This window comes from Trachemys scripta, chromosome 21 (genome assembly GCF_013100865.1).
Source record: "Trachemys scripta elegans isolate TJP31775 chromosome 21, CAS_Tse_1.0, whole genome shotgun sequence".
In the NCBI taxonomy this organism is placed as follows: Eukaryota; Metazoa; Chordata; order Testudines; family Emydidae; genus Trachemys; species Trachemys scripta.
In genome coordinates, this window is record NC_048318.1 from 17,474,164 (window position 1) to 17,489,828 (window position 15,665).

Below are 15,665 nucleotides of genomic sequence, written 5' to 3' on the forward strand. Positions count from 1 at the left end.
CTGCATGGAAATTCTTTAAAAGGTTCATGAGTGTTGGGTTGGGCGGCTGAGCGAGCAAGCAAGCAAGCGGCTGGAGGCAGTGATCCAGCCTGTCTCTGCTTCATTTCTGCTGGCCGGGAGAGACCTGGAGATGGGTCCAGCTGACAGGGTGGGAGGTGCTAGGAGGGAAAGTCCAGAGGTGGCTGGCACTGACTGGGCAGGTGGTGTTGAGCAGGAAAGCCCAGAAGTGGGTCGAGCAGACAGCACAGGAGATGCTGGGTGGGAAACTCACTCAGGTGGCGAGTGCTGACAGGGCAGGAGGTGCTGGGTGGGAGAAGCTTGGAGATGGGTCAAGCTGACAGGGCAGTATGCTCTGAGTGGGGAAATCACTGAGGGGGTTGGCGCTGACTAGGTAGGAAGCGCTGGGCGGGAAAGCCCAGAGGTGGGTTTTGCTGATTGGGCAGGAGGTGCTGGGTGGGAGAAACCTGGAGGTGGGTCCAGCTGAGTGGGGAAATCATTGAGGCCGCTCGTGTTGACTGGGCAGGAGGATTTGGGAGGGAAAGCCCAGAGGTGAGTTTAGCTGATTGGGCAGGAGGCGCTGAGTGAGAAAATCACTGAGGGGGCTGGCGCTGACTGGGTAGGCAGGGCCAGCTCTAGGACCTGCGGGACCCGACTCGAATACCCGGCGGCGGTCCGGGTCTCCGGTGGCACTTCGGTGACGGGGGGTCCGCTCCACATCTTCCGTGGCACTGAAGGACCCTTGCTGCCGAAATGCCGCCAAAGACCAGGAGCAAACCCCCTGCTGCCGAAGTGCCGCCGAAGACTCGGCGCAGACCACTGCCGGGTGAGTAAAAAAAATTAAAAAGGCGCCTAAGGCGCGGGGCCCGATTCTGGGGAATTGGCCTAAAGCCGCCCTGTGGGTAGCAGGAGTTCGGAAGGAAAGCTCAGAGGTGGGTTGCGCTGATTGGGCAGGAGGTGTTGGGAGGGAAAAGTCACTGAGGCCGCTCACAGTGACTGGGTAGGAGGCGCTGGGCGGGAAAATCACTGAGGGGGCTGGCGCTGACTGGACAAGAGGCGCTGAGCGAGAAAATCACTGAGGTGGCTGGTGCTGACTGGGTAGGATGAATTGGGAGGGAAAGCCCAGAGGTGGATTGTGCTGACTGGGCAGGAGGTGCTGGGTGGGAGAAGCCTGGAGGCGGGTCCAGCTGACAGGCAGGAGGCTCTGCATGAGGAAAACACTGAGTCAGCTCACGGTGACTGGGTGGGAGGCGCTGGGCAGGAAAATCCCTGGAAATGGCTGGCGCTGACTGGGCAGGAGGCTCTAGGCAGGAAAATAACTGAGGCTGTTCGTGCTGACTGGACAGGAGGCGCTGGGCGGGAAAATCACTGAGGTGGCTCACGCTAACTGGGTAAAAGGTGTTGGATGGGAAAGCCCTGAGGTGGGTTTTGCTGATTGGGCAGGAGGTGCTGGGCGGGAAAAGTCACTGAGGCTGCTCACGGTGACTGGGTAGGAGGTGCTGGGCGGGAAAATCACTGGATGTGGCTGGTGCTGACTAGGCAGGAGGCTCTAGGCGGGAAAATCACTGAGGGGATTGGCGCTGACTGGGTAAGAGGTGTTGGATGGGAAAGCCCTGAGTTGGGTTTTGCTGACTGGGCAGGAGGTGCTGGGCAGGAAAATCATTGGAGGTGGCTCGTGCTGACAGGGTAGGAGTCACTGGGCGACAAAATCACTGAGGGGGCTGGCACTGACTGGGTAGGCAGGGCCGGCTCTATGACCTGCAGGGCCCGATTCGAATACCCAGCGGCGGTCCGGGTCTTCGCTGGCACTTCGGTGGCGGGGGGTCCGCTCCGCGTCTTCCACGGCACTGAAGGACCCCCGCTGCCGAAATGCCACCAAAGACCCGGAGCAAACCCCCTGCTGCCGAAGTGCCGCCGAAGACCCGGCGCAGACCACCACCGGGTGAGTAAAAAAAATTAAAAAGACGCCTAAGGCGCGGGGCCCGATTCCAGGGAATTGGGGGAATTGGCCTAAAGCCGGCCCTGTGGGTAGCAGGAGTTCGGAAGGAAAGCTCAGAGGTGGGTTGCGCTGATTGGGCAGGAGGTGCTGGGCGGGAAAAGTCACTGAGACGGCTCACAGTGACTGGGTAGAAGGCGCGGGGCGGGAAAATCACTGGAAGTGGCTGGCGCTGACTGGACAGGAGGTGCTGAGTGAGAAAATCATTGGAGGCGGCTGGCCCTGACTGGCTAGGAGGAGTTGGGAGGGAAAGCCCAGAGGTGGGTCGTGCTGATTGGGCAGGAGGTCCAAGGCGAAAAAGCTCAAAGATGGTTCCTCCAGACTGGTCAGGAGCGCTGAGTGGGAAAATCACCGAGATACCTCATGCTGACAGGGCAGGAGGTGCTGGGTCAGAAACCACGGAAGCCGACCTGAGGTACTGACTAGGAGGTACTGGGAAGGTAACACTGTAGAAGATACCCTTACTGGGGAAGAGATGTGGAAAGGAAAGGGAACAGAGTCTACTGATCTGACAAATGGTACTGGGTAGCAAACTCCTAAAGAAGCTTCCACTCACGAGAAAAATGGTACTAAGTGGCAAATATGTGTGCAGGCTTGAGCTTAGCCAGAAAAAGACACTAAGCAGGAAACCTCAAGCAGTTTGTGCTGACTAGGAAGAAGGTGCTGAGTTCTCGTGGAGGTTCTCCTAACCTCTGCACCACACAAGTGCTGAAAAGTAGGAATCAGGGTAATTTCCAGGGGGGGCGAGTACCTTGCAATCGTGCTGTCTACTGAGCCACACCTAACCCGCTTCACCTCTCTTTTTCTAGCAACTCAAAGGACAAAATGGACAAGATGACACAAGCACCAAAGAAACTGCAGGAAAAGGGAAGAAAAAGCCACGGCCAAGGCTGAGTACACTGCACACACCACACACACTGCACACACTGCACACACCGCACCCCTGTACCGAGGGCTCGGGATCGACACTTCTCCGCACAGGCTTAATCCCCCTTGAGGTGCCCGGTAAAAGGACCTCCCTGTAAACAGGGACCAAGGTCCATTCCTCGCCAACCAAAATGCTTTATGGATCCCTTCCACAGCGGAGGCGGAGCGAGCCCCCTTTAAGAAGGGTTGAGGTCTCTGTGGGTTTGAGCTCCTTAGGACCTAGCCTTTAAAATGCCCCGGGCCGTTGACCTCTCCCTGTCAGAAGGGTGCAGGTCTCCCCTTTCTAGCTCGTCTTGGGCCGTTGGCACTTGCGGGGCAAAGAGACCACCCTCTCCTGAGGGAACGGAGGTCTCTCCTTTTCTGCGCTTTTCACTCTGGCCCATTGGAACGCCCCCGGCTTAGGGACCACCCTGTAAGGAGGGTTTGGGTCTCCTTTGCCACGCTAATTAAGCCACAGGTCACTCTGACACGCCAGGCTAAATGACTGCCCTGTAAGCAGGGTGTAAGGTCTTATCCCTCTCGTTCTTAAACTAGGAGAGCCTCTTGGTGCCTGTGGCCGAGTGACCCCCCTGTAAGAAGGGTTGAGGTTCTGTTTGTCTTAGTCACAGTAAAATCCCCCAGAATGATTTCTACTTGGTTTTTTTTGAGATTTGAAGTGAAATCTTACTTGGGACCTATCCCGCTCCAATGGAACATTGTGTGGCGAAGGGGCGTCTGATAGGGGTGCTGCAGGTCATAACCGTAGACCTTTGTACTCAATCTTCGGAAAGATTTTGTTTTTGCTTGTGCTACTCTGAAATTCCCAGTGGTCCTTTGTGTCCAATGGGACTCAGGAAAATGCCTGGTGAACTCAGTGCTCCCATTGACATTTTCAAGAAGGGCGGTGCTCTCCACAGCTCTGTGGTAGCCTTGTGGTAGGTTTTGCCAGATTAATGCTTTCCTGCATGGCCCTGTTTAGTATAAGACTAAGGAGAGATGCTGCTAAATGCCAGGTTTTTTGACATTCTTAAGTAGCAGTGGAGAAAGGAAAGGTAATGATGGTGAGCGCTCGTTTCTGGCTTCGGGAAAGAGCCTTTAGACACGTCTTGGGTCAAGGAAAATATCCAGAGCCTGCCTGCAATACAGACAGGACTAGAAGAGCAAGGACTTCAGGGCTAGTGTTCTCAGCATCACCACATCAACCTCACTGCTTTGGAGCATCAGCACTGCCATCCTGAAATGCTTCTGCTTCTGCCCGAGTATCTCCTCCAGCCCCACCTCCCTGTTCCTCATGCAGCCAAGAGCCCGTCTCCCTCTCTGCTCTCCCCAAGTTGCAGTTACCGAGGTGCCCCGTCCAATGTGTGCTCACAGCTGTGCATCCCCCATCCCCCTTCCTTGCCTTGCTCCCCTTTCCAAGTGTTAATACTTTCCTCCCCACTATGATTTGCTGGCAGACGTCACCCCGCTGCTCTGCCCGTCTCTCCTTCTGTCTCACCCAAGCACTCTGGCAGATTCCCTTCTGATGCTAACCAGGGCACCAGGTCTGAAGCTGGCGGGCGATCAGGTAGAAAAATGGCTATGCCAGTTTTTGGTTCACTGCACTGGTGAGTGCTGCCCTGACCCCACTTGCTGGCTGTGTGAGCAGCATCCAGGACGACCCGCCCCAAACAACACACACGGGGGCGCTCTGTAATTCGCCTGCCTGCAAGTCAGGGGCCCAGGAACTTTGGGAGAGCTTGACGAGGGAGAGGGCAGCCGCAGAGGCACTAAGCAGAGGCCAGCGAAACAATTCATTCTGGCATAAGGAAGTGCTTCAGTCTCACAGCATCATCTAAATGAGGCACATTTGGCAGCAAGGCTGGAGCTGACTGGGGACGAGCTGAGGAAGTGGCACTAACTCCACCCAGCGCCTGTCCTGGAGCCAAGGGCAGCAGCCAGGCCAGCCAGCAGGTCTGGGATTCCGGGGTGTCCCGTCTTTACTGGCCCAGCCGATAACGGAGTCCTTCCCCACCCTGAAGATGACGCAGTTTGGGCTTTGCTGAAAGGCCGCAAAGAAGCAGCTATGTTGGAAGGTGACTGGCTGGGGGAAGGCTCTCTCCATCAGTCTCAGGGATGGGAAAATTCCTGTCAATCTAGGGCCAAACTCTCATCTCACCCAGCGTAAAGCTGCAGTAACTCCACGGACTTTCTGGGAGCAAACGGGAGAGCACGGTGCCCTTTTTCCACAGAGCTCTCACCTCTATGTGTATCCCACCCGTCCCTCGTTAGAATTGCAGGCTGGGCAGCATCCCATCTCCAGTGGCTAGTGCCACGGGCCCCAGAAAGAACCAGAACCCCCCAGTGGATAACCCCAGAGGCCAAAGCACTCAGCGGTTTGCTTACACCTTGGTGCAGGAGGCTTCACCCCTCAAGTCTTGCATCTGAAGAAGTGAGGTTCTTACCCACGAAAGCTTATGCTCCCAATACTTCTGTTAGTCTTAAAGGTGCCACAGGACCCTCTGTTGCTTTTTACATAGCTGGATGTTATCAATCACGCCACTGTCTAATCCTTTTCTGAATCCCAGTGAGCTCTTGGCCTCTAGGATACCTTGTGGTAAGGAGTTCAACATGTTAATCTTGCAATGTGCAAAAAAGTGTTTCCATGTATTGATTTTAAATTTCTTCCCTTTCAGTTTTATCAAATACCCGGGTTGCTCTTGTACTTGGTAAATCAGGCACGTCTGTTCACCCTTTTCCCATCTCTAACCCATTCATTATTATGTACATCTCTACCATTTCTCCCCTCTAAACTGAGCAGCTCCTCATCTGATCAAATAGTGTCTCGTAGGGAGGTTTACTCAGGTTTGAGAGATGGGCAGTGAAAATAACTAGAAACCTCTCTCTGTACTCTATGCATTGTGAGACAGGGTGACTAGAACAGGATACAGTACTCCACAGGAGGGCAAACCACTGATTCCTAAGACATTGTTTGAATGCATAAGAAATGGGTAGACGATAACACTGAAAACATTGTGTCTTTTCTTCTATTCAGATACAGGGGTGGGTGTGTACATGCATCTTTAAACACACACATGGGGTTTCTGTACTTGGTGTATGTACTCACCTGGGAGGGGGCACACCCTCTCTCTAAGGCCTGGTCTACACTGGGGGACGACGACGGGGGGGCTGGGGGGAATTGAGCTAAGTTATGCAACTTCAGCTATGTGAATAACGTACTTAGACCTACTCACCGCCGTGTCTTCACTGCGGTAAGTCAATGGCTGATGCTCCCCTGTCAACTCCGCCTGTACCTCTTGCCCTAATGGAGTACCGGAGTCGACGGGAGAGTGCTCGGCAGTCAATTTATCGTGTCTTCACTAGACACGATAAATCGACCCCACTGGATCGATCACTGCCCGTGGATCCAGTGCGTAATGTAGACAAGTCCTAACAGAGTGGGCTCGCATAGCACTAACCAGACTCACCTCTATGGCTTGCTCTGCTGGGATGGAGGAAGCTCAAAGGGGAAAGGCTACAGGGATAGACCAGCAAAGAGGAAGACAGTCACTGATCTTACTGCCCCTGAGAGCGCATGGAGCAGGTCTAAGATGGGGATGATGAAAAGGAGGAGCTGGAGTCAGTCCCTAGCTCTGAGCACAGGCCCTACGACCCACAGAGAAACTGAACCCTAAAGAGCAACCAGACGCCTGCCTACGAGACTGGCCACCTTTGCCTTTTTCTTCTACGCTGATTCTCGCCTGCTCAGGGGAAGGAGAAGGGAGAAGACCTGTTTCTATTTGGAGAACCCCTTGTATACCGCAGTCAGAAGGATTACGTAAGAGCTCCAGTCACGGTCTGCTGGGGCCAGGGGTGCCCCACCCACCACCTCATGCACACACACCCTCCCCCTGCCCCTCACACACCCTCCCCCCGTTCCCTCCACACCCACCTCCACCCCCCCCACACACACTGTATTGTAAACATGCCAAATCTCTGCTCCATTCAAAGTCTGCCAGGGAAGCAGCTCAGCTTTCTGCAACTGGGACTGCGTGTCGCTTCTTAGCGCGAGAAGATGGGGAAGAAATAAAAAATCAGCCTAAATTCCTGCCTAATCCTTTATGAGCCCTAATTTGTCTTTCTTCTTGATTCCGTGGCCTAGGAAACATCTTGGATGTTTTATTCATTGCTAATGACTCATTCACAGCTGAATCTTCTTAATTCTAATTAACACGTGTTAATAGTGTATCAGCCAGGGTCAGGGGAACACACACAGATGTTTAAATCCATGACCTCCCCACCCCCTTCTCTGCTAGCAGCAGTGGATGTGGTGAGCCAAACCTCTGAGCTGAGATGAGCAAGCTTTGAGGGATTGTTATATAAAGTATCCGAAACTCAGACCCAACTGCACTGCTCGGGTTGCAGTTCCTTTATGAAGAGCACAGAGAGGTATCGGCTGCCCAGAGGTAGCCAATGCACAGGGACTCCAAACAACACAATCAGGATGTAATCATCTGCCCTCAGGGCTGTCCCCAGCCAGAAGAGAGGATGCCAATCCCCCTGGGGTCCAGTGACACCACCCTATCCTGCGCTCAAGTCATTCTGCTTGATGCCCCAGCTATCCAGCCCGATCTCAGCATGTGAGCTGGGAGGGACAGGCTGGCTAAGAGCTGTGGACAAGTAGATTAAGGCATCAGAACCAAACCCCTGAAAGGAACCGAGAGCAGGGGGGGAGAGAGAGAGCCGGGAGAGCCCCATGCCTGCGCACCTCTAGAGGACTCCAATCCAGCGCCTATGACACCGCATGGCATCTCACTGGAGAACCCCGGCGCGTCACTGTACTTGGGAGGATGGGGAAGTGAGTTACATGGGCTTCCCATATCCTCCCTTCAGACTGGCCCAAATCACCCAGCAGCAAGAACGTTCTCAGCTCAGCCTCAGAGACCCCACTGGCTTGGCGCAGCCGGGGGGCCAGCATCCTATTCCATGCTGGCCAGAGGGCTGGCATGGCGTGGGGGTGGGGGGGGGCTGGGCAGGGGGGCTCCTATGCAGCAGGCACTGGGCTAGCAAGCAGGGTCTAGGGCTGTGCTCTGCAGGGGGAAAAGACAGGAGCTGGGGCCCCCCAGACTGTCTGGCTGAGTCAGCATTTGCCATGGGGCACTGGCTGGAGCCACAGGTGAGGGCAGCCCATTTCCTCAGGCTCCTCAATGGAACAGGCACTTAACGGCCCTGCTCAATATTATCTTCCCCCTGCCACCTCCTGCTCCTTTGCTCTCTCCTTCCAGCACCTCAGGCATGCCATGCCATGCCCCAGCTAAACCAGCAGCCCATGCCCTGGCTGCCCCAGCATCCCCATCCCGACCGTACCAGCAACCTTCCTGCCCTCCCCCCCCCCCGACCTGTGACACCCCCCCCCCCCGCTCCAGGCCATTCTGGGCAGGAGGGGCCCCATCATGCTTGAGCATCACTCACTGTCCTCCTTGGTCTGGATGTAGAGGACGCTGCTGCGGACACCGTCGCCGGCCTGCGTGTAGGCCAGAACCTGGACGCTGTAGTTGGTGAACTTCTCCATTCCCCGCAACTCCACTCGCTCCCGCGTGGTGGTGATGTTCTGCATCTCCCCCCACTCTGCAGTGGAAACATGACAAGGGGATCAGTCCGGGGCTCAGAACCAGCCTGCTCCCCAAGCAACCTGGGCAGGCTTAGATTCGCTGCTCCCACTCACCCTCCCATTGCAGGACCTGGGCCAGGCACTTCCAGGTGTCTCAACCAGGCACCAAGATCACTCATTGCTTTCAGGCCAGGCAGAGAGACAGGGACAGTGAAGCCAGCTGCATTACAACCCAGATCACCAGCCCATCTCCGCAGAGCTATTCCTTCAGCGTCTGACCTTCTCTGTGCCCAAGCTGGGTAGATTCCCAACTTTCCTCCCGCATGGCTCTGTGGACTACCAACGCACAGGGCCCCTGAGAGCAAGCATGGGGACGGCTCCATTGCTCAGTTCTACAAGCACAGGATCCAATTGACATCTTGGCCCAGGTCACAAGGGACATCCTGGCTCTTTATGGACATTTCCACAGTCACAGAACAAAACAAACAAGCAACGCAGCAATGCAATGCGGACTGCAATAGCAGGGAGCTTGAAAGTCAGGTGCTAAGTGGAGTTACAGGTGTGTGTGTAGGTGAGGCGGGGACATGGATGGGACTCGCACGTTTCCAGCCTCCATTATGGCAGATCTAGCCACGGGTCTCAAATTCATGTAAGATTTTAGAATAAGGAGAGTAAGAAACAAAGCAAAAAAAAGGGAAGCCCATCCGAGCCCTCACCTCCGTCCATATAGAGAGACCAGAAGATCACCCTGTACCCCTTGAGCACGCCATTCAGGGTACTGCGCGGGGGCTCCGACCAGGAGATCACAGCCACATCTGACGTGATGGATAATGCCCTCACATTCTCCGGGGGCTGGCTGGGAACTGATGGAAGAGTTCATGGAGAGAGAGAGAGAGAATCAGTGAGGGAGGATGCAGTGCTGTATGAACAGGGCATCGGTAACGCTCTCACCATCTGTCTGTTCAGGTCGTTTAGTCCTCACAACATCTTTTCTTAGGGTTTGGCTCCCTGCTGCATTTGTGAGCAATGAGCAGGTAAGAATTTCAGACTCTCAGATTCGCCATCTTGGAGCACGTGAGAAGCCAGACCACAACGGGGTGCTACATGCAGTTGGATCCCAACTGGACTGGGTCACAATTTCCCAATGAAAAAACCATTCCCATCAGAAAACGTGGGCTCATCAAAACCGAAATGTTCCCACAGGAAAAATTATGATTTCAAAGAAACGTTTTGATTTTTGCCTGGTGTAATGTTTTGTTTTGACTCAAAATGTGTGGTTTCAGCGTGACATTAAAATAACATTTTATTTCAAATCAACATTTCAAAGTGAAGAATGACGCTGTGAGATATCAGAGCACTTGACTTTGATAAGTTCTGAAAAGGGTTGATCGCAAATGTCCAAGTGACGCATTCCATCTCTTCCAAGGTTCTGTGAATATTTTTGATATTTTGAGACAAAAACAAAAGTTGAAATATTGGAATTTCCCAGGGACTGGAACTTCTGCTTTCCACCCAGCTCTAATCCCAGCCTTTCTGGGCAGCTAGGCCAGCACCTCTCACTGCGCCGGCAGCTGCCCACCCACCAGAGAGGGCTCCATTCTGCAGCAAAGCTTGGACTGAGAGTGATGTTAGCAGCAGCCCAAATGTGGGTTAGAACATGCAAAACAGAACCAGTTGCAGGCAGCGCTGGAGTCAGGGAGCCCAGCAGAACGGCCCTTTGCTAAAGGGTGGGTGCTGTCTAGCCTGCAGTCTGAGTAGGGTAACACAGCGTACATCTACACTGCAGCTGGGGAGGTGTGATTCCCAGTGGAGACAAACAGATTCGCAATAGCTCAGCTCGAGCTAGCATGCACAAAATAGTGGTGTGGGTGGTGCGGCACTGGAGGGGGCTTGGGCTAGCCACCTGAGCTCAGATACAGGGGTCAGGCAGGTTTGGACTTGGGTGGCTAGCCCAAGCCCCCACCAGTGCTGCAAAGTCCATGCTGCAATTTTTACTGTTACTGGGAATGACACCTCCCAGCTGCAGTGCAAACACAGCCACAGGGCTGCCACCAGTCTTGACGCTAAAGCCCTGGGTTGAGCATGCCCTGGAGTGAAATGAACCAAATAAAGGCTGAGTTTGCAGCACAGGGGTCTTGTAAACTGAGTCACAGCTAAAGGAGCAGACCTGCTGCTGTCTATTGAGATGTCATCAAAATAAAGTGGCAAACAACATACGTCAGGCTGAGCTCGTGAAAGCAAAGGTGGACTCACATAGAACACAGTTTCGAAATGTAGGGTTAGGGCTGGGGTTGGCCAGGGGCAGATTTGGGGTTGGGAGGAGAAGGGGGACCGTGGGCTTGGCATAAGGGTGGGACCAGCTTGGGCACTTCTACAGGCTGGCTGCTTAACACAGATGCTACCCCTAAGCAAGCAGCCAGGTTCCAGACACCCTCCTCTACCCAGCAAAGGGAGCTCACTATCTCAAGGTGTCAGGGAACAGGCGGCAGGCATTACACAGAGGTGTCACCCCCGCCGGGGACATTCGCTAAGCCTCAGAACCACCAGCCCAATGGGGTCATGGCTACACAGCATCGACGCCCAGGGAACCAGCACTGCAGGCACTGAGCTGCCTTCTGGGAGGCCTTCCAGGGGTTTACCCTTCCATCTCCAGCTCCACGCTGCTGCGCCATTCAGCATGGCGGAGGGAGGCACAGCACTGGGGGTTCAGTCTGACCAGCCCCCTGAATTCTCTCTGCTTTTGAAGTTGAGGCTCAAAACTTACAGAAGGGGCCTGGCATTGGGTAAACAGAGCAGGAAGAGGTACCAGTGCTTTGTCCATATTGCTTTGTATTAATCACCTGGGGGAGGGCCTGGGGTGTGCCACACCCATGCCATTCATTTCACATCTCCGCTGCCTCTGCTCTCATGAAGTCCTGCCCCTTCCTGCACATTGTCAGGAGTCAAGAGAAGAGCTGGAGATGGCAGGGGGCAAAGCGGATTGCCAGGCGGACCTGTGAAATACCCCCAGACACAAGGCCAAAGCAGCTTCCGTTTGACCCAGGGAACTCTCCTGGGACTCCTGAGAAGTTACATAATCCCACTCCAGGATTGTGGTCTCTGCTCAGCTACAAGTCAAACCACTCCCGCTTTCCCAGGTGCTGTTCTGGATGGCAGCACTGGAAACACACCTGGCAGAAAGGGGACCCGAGCCGGGCTGGGACCTCTGCGTATACCAGAACACAAGTAGTGCTGCAGAACCAATAGGGTGCCCAAGGTCAACACTGTGTGAAGGACACCCTAGAAATGTGTTGCTCTGCAGCGGCACATCTATCCACCAGGGAGATGCAGAACTGACCCAGCCCAGAAGTTTTGCCCCAACCTTCAGTCCACCAAAAATTCTTTGCCAGCACAACTGGGTGAAACTTCACAGCTTCTTCAAAACCAGCTAGAGCCCCGTAATCCAGGAAGCAGGAAGAATGTCTACACTGCACTTAGAACAAAGGGAAAAAACAGGAGCGCTAGCTGGATGCAAGGTAATTAGATCCCATTGCCCCATAAGAGGTAACTCTAATTTTTATGAGCATTTAAATGATAATACATCATCCTAACGATCCTCTTTGAAAATGATTATTGTTTCATATTACTTAGGTGTAAAAATATAAGCACCATGTAATTAGGGACTGAGTGTAATAAACTAATACAGAGAGTCCGTTTGAACAAAATGAAGGCAATATAATTATGGAAAAGACACTATTGCTAAAACAGGGGCCCTTGAATACCCCAGGAGGAGTGCTAATAGAGCCAGGAAATGATCCTGCTTTGACAGGCTAATGAGAGCCTTAATTAAGTATGAAAAACTGCTGAGCAAATGCAGTGTGAAACTTTTTTTTTGTTTTTAAAATGACTCCGAGGCCAACCACGATCTCTCCCCAATGGAAACATCTAAGGCACTTTGTAAAACAACCCTGCAAGGAGCAGGTGGAGCAGCTGCCAGAGCTCACAGGCTGGGCCCCCTCCAGCTGCTACCTGCAGCTTCCAGGGCACGTTCAGCCACTGGAAAAGGCTGGAAGCTGAGCACATGCCTGGCAGGGCAGCACAGGCTGGGGCAGCCCCAAATACCCAATCAGGCTTAGCACTTACATAGCACCTTTCCGCCAGAGACCTCGCAGCCCTTGACACGGGAGGGCAAGGACTGCTAGTCCCACTTTACTGACGTGACCACTCTGCTGCAGGTCACACAGCAGGTCACTAACGGAGCCAGGCACAGAACCCCACCTCCCCACTGCGGCGCCCACGCCCCCTTGCTCCCAGATGGAATTTATGAAGCTCTCCTATTGTTTGGGCAGAGGGAGTGTGTGTCTTGTGGTGAGAACAAGGGTGCATCGACCAGGGCTCTATTCCCAACTCTGCCAATAGCAAACCATGTGTGATCCTGAACAAGTCACTTGAGCTCTGTGCCAGAGCTCACCTGTCAGCCAAATGGGCATAATACCTACCTACCGAGCAAGGCTGCATGAAGCTTAATTAGCACCCCCGAAGTGCTCTGAGCTCTTCAGAGGACAGGTGCCACTAGACATGCAGTGCAGGACTGCAGTGCATATGATTGTGTCCCCCTTGCCCACTGAGCTCCCTGCCTGGGCTGGGAGCCTGCACATGGTTTCATGCACCACCTGCCAGCAAGACCCTCCATGCTAAGCTCTTTCTTTTTTAAATAGAACCTTCTTCTGTTTAATTCCCTCCGCCCTGCCTTTTGCTTCCTTGTGATTGTCGTTTAAGTGCTCCCTGCCTCAGCCATGGCAGAGGGAAGATAGGGGCTGCTAGCAAAACAGGAACCGTGCCATGAGCATGAAAGAGGAGATGCAACCATGAAATTTTAAACACAAGATGAAATAAATGCCAGCCTGAAGGACAAACTCAGAGCACAGAGCTGCGGGCATGGTGCTGCGGAAGAGGGGTCCCCAGTCACCTCTGATACTCTGACATACTTCCAGCTCATGCAAATGAGTTGAGACACAAAGACAGTAAGTATTAATCATAAGAAAATGAATCGGTTCCTTTATTAAGAGCTAGTCCCCTGAATTCACATGGCTGTTTTTGCAGCATTCAGCTGTATGCGCATGGCTGTTAGCGTTTTCCAGGCTCCGAAGTTTGCTTAATAGAAAATTACTCCAATTCAGCTGGAGTCTGGTCTGCGGCAGCCATTTGAACAGGACGACAGATTCACGTACCACCACCTGGCACTGCCACAGCCCCTCCCCTCCAAGGGCCTTGGCGCATTCTGCAGATATTAGCACAGCTACAACAAGGCGAGCAGCGTCAGCCCATTCCACAGATGGGGAAGCTACATCACAGAGGCAATGGGTCAGATTTTCCCATGTGGGTTCCTAGCGTTAGACATACGGGGCTTGATTTTGAGAGGTGGTGAACACTCGCTATGCCAGCGGAAGTCAATTGGAGCTGTGGGTGTGCAGTACCCCGACAACCAGGCCGTTTGTATGTCAAGCTAGGAACCCAGAATCAGAGCCCACTTTGGAAAAATCTGACCCAGATTTGAGGCACCCAAAATTTGGCCCTATCTGACCCAGTGAAACACAAGGGAGATGGGTAAGTCACTTCAGCTGCGATTTGCAAAGGGGCCCAGCAGAGTTCACGCAGAAGCCAGGAGTTCTGAGACCACTAGACCACACCCTCCCTCTGCAGGGCAAGTGGGGTGGGGAAAGGGTTTGACCCAGTTTAAGTGACTAATGTTCTTTGCCAGGTACCAATGCTCTTTAGAGGGCACAGACAGATATTTCAGTGGAGATGCACCTGCATCAGCTCCTAGGCTCTATCAGACATGGTTCAAGGGGTGGGGAATTTGCTACTTCCCTGCTACTCTCAGATCTCTCTGCTGCTGGAGAGTCGGCTGATATAGGAGGAAGATCAGCAAAGTAAGCAGATCCTTTCCATGAAGTGTCATGCACCTCAGAAATGAGACACTGAGGGAAGGTGCAGAGGCTTTTCCCATCCTGGGTTTGAATTACTGGGGCAGGAAACTCAAGCCATTTCCTCCCTATGCAGGTAGTTTGAAATACACCAGAGTGGCAGGGGCTCTGCCAATAATGGCCTGGTAATACTGAATGAGGGAATAGCTCCTGCAGGATTAGTGGGCTCTCCATTCACTTAAGAATGATCAGGGATGTGTAAATCCACCCTGACATCCCTTTAATTAGACTACAAATCCAGTGTAATTTGGGTCCCCGCACACTGACTCAGGTCTTTTTGTTCTTGGGGAAAAAATAATATTATATATATAAAAAATCAAAACCATGTGATATAATGAAAGCCAGCCTCCCTGTCCATCACGCAGGGAAAAAAATCACAGATGCTCTGCCCCTTACCAGAAGGGGGCAGAGCCCAAAAGCGTTTTCTGTGCTGGCCACGGATGAAAAGTGGGCAGAGGGGTCAGGCAGCTGTAAATTGCTTTCTACGCAACACACAGGAAATCACCAAGATGTTATTTCGTAGAGGGAAGGGCTGACAGATGGAGCCAGAACGAGAGGCAGAGACACTGCTGCCCACCTGCTATATACGCTCTAGGGCCTTGCCTCTACTGAGTTTCAGCCATGGGTGGCCAGCTCCCTGGACTGGGGAAGACAGTCCAGAGTTGCTAGTTGTACCATTGCTGTTTGCTATGCTTGAAAGCAGGGTGCAAATCGTCTACACTAGGGGTTTGCATGATGCTAGACAGAGGGTGCAAATCCCCTGTGTTGACAAGGCCTACCCCACCTCGAGTTTCCGCTGCTGCTACTCCAGACTAATCAGGCTGCACCAGAGACCTGGAGAACAAACACCCTCAGAATGGCTGGAGGCCCTTCCAGCTGTCTCTGTGCCCTTGTCTGTATGCCCGGGCACCTCGGTATGCTTACCATCCTCGAGCGTGGTGGCATTGATCTCACTGGAGGAGGGCCCCGTCCCTGCGCGGTTGAACGCCTGCACCACGACCCCATACTGTGCAAACTTCTTCAGGTTGTCCAAAGTGTAGACCTCACTGTCCCCCGTGGCCTTCATCTCCACAATGCTGTATTGCCCGTTGCTGCCGGGGCTGTTTTCCCGGTAGCCAATCTGGTAGCCACGGATCACCCCATTCTGGAGTTCTTTCTTTGGGGCCTGCAGAAGCGGGGATACAAGTGGAACAGGGTCACAGGATGGTCAGCA

At 53.4% G+C, this 15,665-nt stretch overlaps 1 protein-coding gene across 3 annotated transcripts in view; it reads right to left on the reverse strand.

Moving 5' to 3' along the window:
• Positions 1-15,665, reverse strand: part of DSCAML1 (DS cell adhesion molecule like 1) — a 279,877-nt gene that overhangs the window by 43,426 nt on the left and 220,786 nt on the right. For all 3 annotated transcript variants that reach the window (XM_034754688.1, XM_034754690.1, XM_034754689.1), the window contains exons 17-19: positions 15,377-15,617; positions 9,203-9,349; positions 8,348-8,503 (exon numbers count right to left, since the gene is read on the reverse strand). In XM_034754688.1, coding sequence (XP_034610579.1) covers positions 8,348-8,503; positions 9,203-9,349; positions 15,377-15,617 — 544 coding nt within the window. The remainder of the gene's footprint in view (positions 1-8,347; positions 8,504-9,202; positions 9,350-15,376; positions 15,618-15,665) is intronic.